The 5398-nt window shown below is 40.1% G+C and overlaps 1 protein-coding gene across 1 annotated transcript; it reads left to right on the top strand.

Moving 5' to 3' along the window:
* Window positions 1-3784: 3784 nt before the first annotated feature.
* On the top strand, window positions 3785-4219 carry LOC143039720 (uncharacterized). The gene has a single exon (XM_076209961.1). It carries the CDS (start codon window positions 3785-3787, stop codon window positions 4217-4219), a length of 435 nt encoding a protein of 144 aa, XP_076066076.1.
* The last annotated feature ends 1179 nt before the right edge of the window (window positions 4220-5398 follow it).

The raw sequence follows: 5398 nt of genomic DNA, 5'->3' as shown, positions 1-5398 counted from the left end.
TCCAAGGAATACCCCCTTTGGGGCTACAGAGAGCAGGATGCCTAGTCCTATCCTCCGCCCCGTTTTAGTCCCCTTGTACCACTCAAGTGGGGAGGACACTCGGTGGTAATATTCTACTTCCGTACGACAAGGGGAGAAAGTGCATAAACGGTTTAGGGAGAAATGTCCATGTAGTGGCACTGGGAGGTCTCAATGCTAGAGTAAGACATGAACCAATAAACGGATTAGTTTGGAAGTGTAGAGTTCGATGAAAAAATAGTAGCGAAGAGTTTATGGTGATGTGTCTAGAAAGAGAGATGATGATAGCTAATAGTGTTTAGGAAAAATCAAGCATAAGTGCACATGAGAGAGGGTAGTGGATGAAAGGCTGGTAGGTAGGCCTTTAATGATCTATATAGTGGTACCCAGGAGAGGAATAGGAAGAGCTTTGGATCTACATGTTCTTTGGGGAGATAGTGAGGGAATATCAGATAATTTTTTTGTGGAAGGTAGATTGAGAGTGGAGGATAGAAGGAAAACGAGGAAAAGGACAGAAGGTGGGGAGGTGCATAGAGGGAAATATTTTCTTTGGGGAGATAGTGGGGGAATATCAGATAGTTTTTTGGTGGAAGGTAGATTGAGAGTGGAGGATAGAAGGAAAATGAGGAAAAGGACAGAAGGTGGGGAGGTGCATAGAGGAAAATATTTGAATAAGAAGGCAAAGAAGCAGGAGTAGAAAGAGAAGCCGAGAAAAGTGTGGGGCATGGTGATGGAAGGAATGGAAATAGGTGTGGAAGAGGAATGGGAGTGTTTCAAGGAGGAAGTGACAAGGTGTGCAAAGATTGTATGAGGAACAAGAAGGTGCGGAAGAGGAATGGGAGTGTTTCAAGGAGAAAGTGACAAGGTGTGCAAAGATTGTATGAGGAACAAGGAGGATAGAAGGGAATAGAAGGAAGGGTAGTGAGTGGTGGGATGTTGAAATAGAGAAGGTAGTAGAAGAGAAGAATTGAGCATTCAAGGACTGGCTATAAAGTAGGAAGAGATAAAAATGTAAGACTTTTAAAGAAAAACAAGAGAAAGAAAACAAAAGTTAAGGAGGCAAAGTGGAGAGCAGATTCAAAAAAAGGGATGGAGTGTGAAAGACAATGTTGAAAGCAATGAAAATATGTTTTGGAAGGAAATCAAAAGAGGAAGGTGAGGTGAGTCAATTAGAGAAGAAATGATAAAAGGCCCGGATAGATAGATCTTGACGAAAGAGAATGCGATAATGGGAAGATGGACGGAGTATTTTAGAGATATGTTGAATAACGGTGATGAATGAATAAAATGGAGGAGAAATAAGAAAAGATGAAGCATAAGTATTTCTAAAAATTATGAGAACAGGTAAGGCTCCTGTATTAAATAGGTGTCATGTGGAGTATCAGAAGAGAGGAGTACTGTAATAGTGGACTGGCTGGTGAGGTTTTTGTGTGTCTAAAAGAGAGTAAAATGCCAAAGGACTGGAGGAGTGCCTGTATAATTCGGCTTTACAAGGGAAAAGGGGACAAATGTGACTGTAGTAGTTTAAGAGGAACCAGTTTGTTTAGTGTAGTAGGGAACGCTTATGGGATGGTTTTGATTGAGAGGATTAGGAGAGGAACAGAGGGAGTAATTGGTGAGGAACAGTGTGGGTTTAGGAAAGGTAGTGATTGCGTGGATCAGGTTTTTTGTGATAAGACAGATATATGAGAAAGCTTTAGGAAAGGGTAAGGAATTTTGGCTTATGGGATGATTTTGATTGAGATGATTAGGAGAGGAACAGAGGGAGTAATTGGTGAGGAATAGTGTGGGTTTAGGAAAGGTAGCGATTGCGTGGATCAGGTTTTTGTGATAAGACAGATATATGAGAAAGCTTTAGGAAATGGTAAAGAATTTTTTGGGGGGCCTTTACGGATTTGGAAAAGACTTATAGCAGGATAGATAGTAAGGCATTGTGGGAAGTTTTGCAGATATGTGGGATTGAGGGAATTCTGTTAAGGGCAGTCAAGATTTTTTACGAGAGTAGTAGTCTGTGGTGCAATGGGAAATGGAGAGAGCGAATGATCTGAGGCAAAAGTGGGACTACGCTAGGGCTGTGTCATGTCATCATGGCTGTTCAATGTGTATATAGACGGGATGACGAGAGAGGTAAATGCGAAAGTATTGGCCAGGAGACTGGAAACTGTTAAATAAAATAAAGAACAGTGGGAGGTAAGCCAGTTGTTATTTGGTGACGACACTGCGTTTGTGACAGGGTTAGAGGAGGGATTAAGGGAATTAGTGACGGAGTTTGTAAAGGTATACGATTGAAGAAAGTTGGAGGTAAATGTGGGTAAAAGCAAGGTGATGAGATGCACAAGGATAGAGCATGGCAGTGAGCTGGAAGTAAGTCTCAAGGAGAGAGACTAGAAGAAGTGGATAGTTTTAGGTATTTGTGGTTGCATGTGGCAGGAAAGGAAAGAATGGAGCTGGAGATATGTAAAGAAGAGATTGTATGAAGGGGTTACTAGGTTGAATAGTGTGAGAAACGAGGAGGTGAGGAGGAGAGCTGGAGTTTAAAAGAAGGTAGATAGAGCTAATGAAAGATTATTGGGGATGGTTTGGATACATGGAAGGAATGAGTGATGCAAGATTAGTAAAAGAGGTATGGAAGGTAGAGGTGGAGGGAGTAAAATTGAGGGGACGACCGAGGATGAGGTGAATGGAAGGGGTGAAGGGGGCGTTTAGCAAAAGGGAGAAGGCAGGAGATTGAGATGAGTGGAGGATGACTGTGTATGGATGATACTGTAATGCAGATAAGAGAGGGATGGTAGATAGGGGGATAGATGGTGCTTGTGTATGAAGGATGTTTTGATACAGCCCTGAGGGATTTCTCCCCATCTTCTCTTTTTCTGTATGAGGGGACGGAGAGGGGGTGGGCAGCCAATTAAGTGAAGTGGCCTTGCTGTATATTTATTGTATTTTGCTGCATTGTTTCTGAACCAAGGCAGTTGACTGATACAGGTAAAACCCGTCATCCATAAAGACCTGAAGCTGAGGTGGAAGGGGTGGAAAGGATTCTGGAGGGGAGTGTGATGGGTGGGATTAGGTACGTACCTTTGACTTACCTACCTCCCTTATAAATGGGAAAATGTCTTGGCATATATTTATATATATACATATATATATATACATATATATATATATGTATATATATACAGTATATGTATATATATATATATATATATATATATACATACATATATATATATATATATAAATATATATATATATATATATATATATATATACATGTATATATATGATATTTTGGGTGGTGGAAGTATCCAATATGGAAATGCAAGCTCTTTCATTGGGGCCAAACTTTGACATCGGGGGTGGTAGTAGGGGATACAACAATTTTATGAGCAGTAACTACAAATGGACTGGGAATGACTCAGATAATGGCTTCACATAAGGTGTCATTGTATGCTACCAAGTCCTGGCCAGTTCCAGCAGATGTGTTATCCCGAGAAGGAATAAAGAAGCTCTTCTAGCTTTAGGAAAAGATGATAGCATAGTTTTACTCAGGCGGATAAAGGAGGAGGAGTGATTATTTTTAACAACATTTATTATCTCGATAAAATGTTAGATCTTCTAGGGGACAACTCTACTTACGAAAGATAACCAGATGGCAATGCAGACAAAGAAGCGGAATTATTCAAAACGGAGGCGATAAAAAAAACTGAAATCAAAGAAAGGTAAGAAATCATTAAATTTATTAGAGGAATCTACTAGATCTCCAAAAATGCACGGTCTTCCAAAAGTGCATAAAGAAGGTATTCCCATGAGACCCATTACTTCAAGGATTGGGAGTTTTCACCTTCGTTTGGCAAAAATCCTGTCCAAACCTCTTTCTAACACCCTCGGTTCTATAAGCGGAGCCCACCTTAGGAACTCAACTGACCTCATCGAAAGACTTAAAACAATAGATTTCACTGATAAGATATTATTCAGTTACAATGTAACAGCCTTATTTACCAATGTCAGTGTGAAGGGCGCATTAGAAGCTGTCAAAAATGTTGTGGCAAATATAGATGACGGTAGCCTTCCAGTACCTAAGACAGATTACATTAAGCTCATTTCAATGTGCATCAAGTTCTGGTCTTTCACATTTAACAATAATGAATATATAAGCAACTTAGGGGTCTCGCTATGGGAAGTCCGGTCTCGGCAATCTTAGCAAACCTATACATGGAGATGTTAGAAGTAGACAAATACATAAACATCATGGGCAGAGGCAGTACATGGTTCAGATATGTGGATGATGTCATCGCAATTTTACCCAGTTCTGCTAGTGTGGAAAATAAATTGAGGAGACTCAATGGTATCAACAAAGACATCCAGTTCACCAATGAGATAGAAAAAGAAGTCAAACTACCATTTCTTGATACATTGATTCACAGGACAAAATATGAAGTAAAAATTGCAGTATATAGGAAACCTACGAACAGAGATGACTTTGTCCATTATTTTTCAGGTCATAGCAGGAGGGTGAAAACAGGAGTTCTGATTGGTTTCTTCCTTCGAGCTTACAGAATTTGTAGTAGCATGTATTTAGAAGATGAGCTCAATTATATTACGAAAACGTTCAAAGAACTGAGATACCCTAGTGGTCTAATTCTTAGGATGAGGAACAAAGCCAAAGAAATCCGCAACAGGACAAATGCCCACAAAGCCGAGAGTGCGAAGACGTACACATACATAACCGTTCCAAACGCGCTTAACACCCAGAACATCGATCGACTCCTAATGAAAGATGGACTCAAAACAGCCAAGGTCTCCACTAACAAAATAGCGAGAATTGTGAAAAGACAAGAAAAAAGTCCTATCAATGAGCTAAGTGTTGTGTATAAGATTCCGTGTAAAAGGTGCTCAGCCTCCTATTTCGGTGAGTCGAGCCGAGGTTAAGACAAACGTATATCTAAACATAAAAATGGCCTTAGAGCACACAGGACGTCCAACTCCTTAGTTCAGCATGCGGACAAACTTGGCCACCTTCCCCATTGGAAAGAGGCCAAAGTCCTCAGAAAGGGTCATGAAAGGAAGACAAGAAAAACAATTGAAGCTGCATATATAAAAGTCATAGAAAACACTAATGTAATAATGATGATAAAGTTTAACAAGTAAATATGATGACAACACTAAACTTTTATCATCATTATCACATTAGCCACAATGAATATATAATGTTCACACTTGTCACCAACTATGGTAACACGGGGAGATAGTGAGGTCCACTCCATGTATAAAATACCCACAGCCTGTTTGTACACCATTCCTTTGATAAAGCATACCTGCGAAACTAGTCAGGAATAAACTCAAGACCAAGACTCCTGTGTTTCCTACTCCGCTTACGTCA

Source organism: Oratosquilla oratoria, chromosome 27 (assembly GCF_046742065.1).
Source record: "Oratosquilla oratoria isolate Oo_2021 chromosome 27, ASM4674206v1, whole genome shotgun sequence".
NCBI lineage: Eukaryota > Metazoa > Arthropoda > Malacostraca > Stomatopoda > Squillidae > Oratosquilla > Oratosquilla oratoria.
The sequence above is the reverse complement of the archived record's forward strand: the minus strand, read 5'-3'. Positions and strand labels throughout refer to the sequence as shown.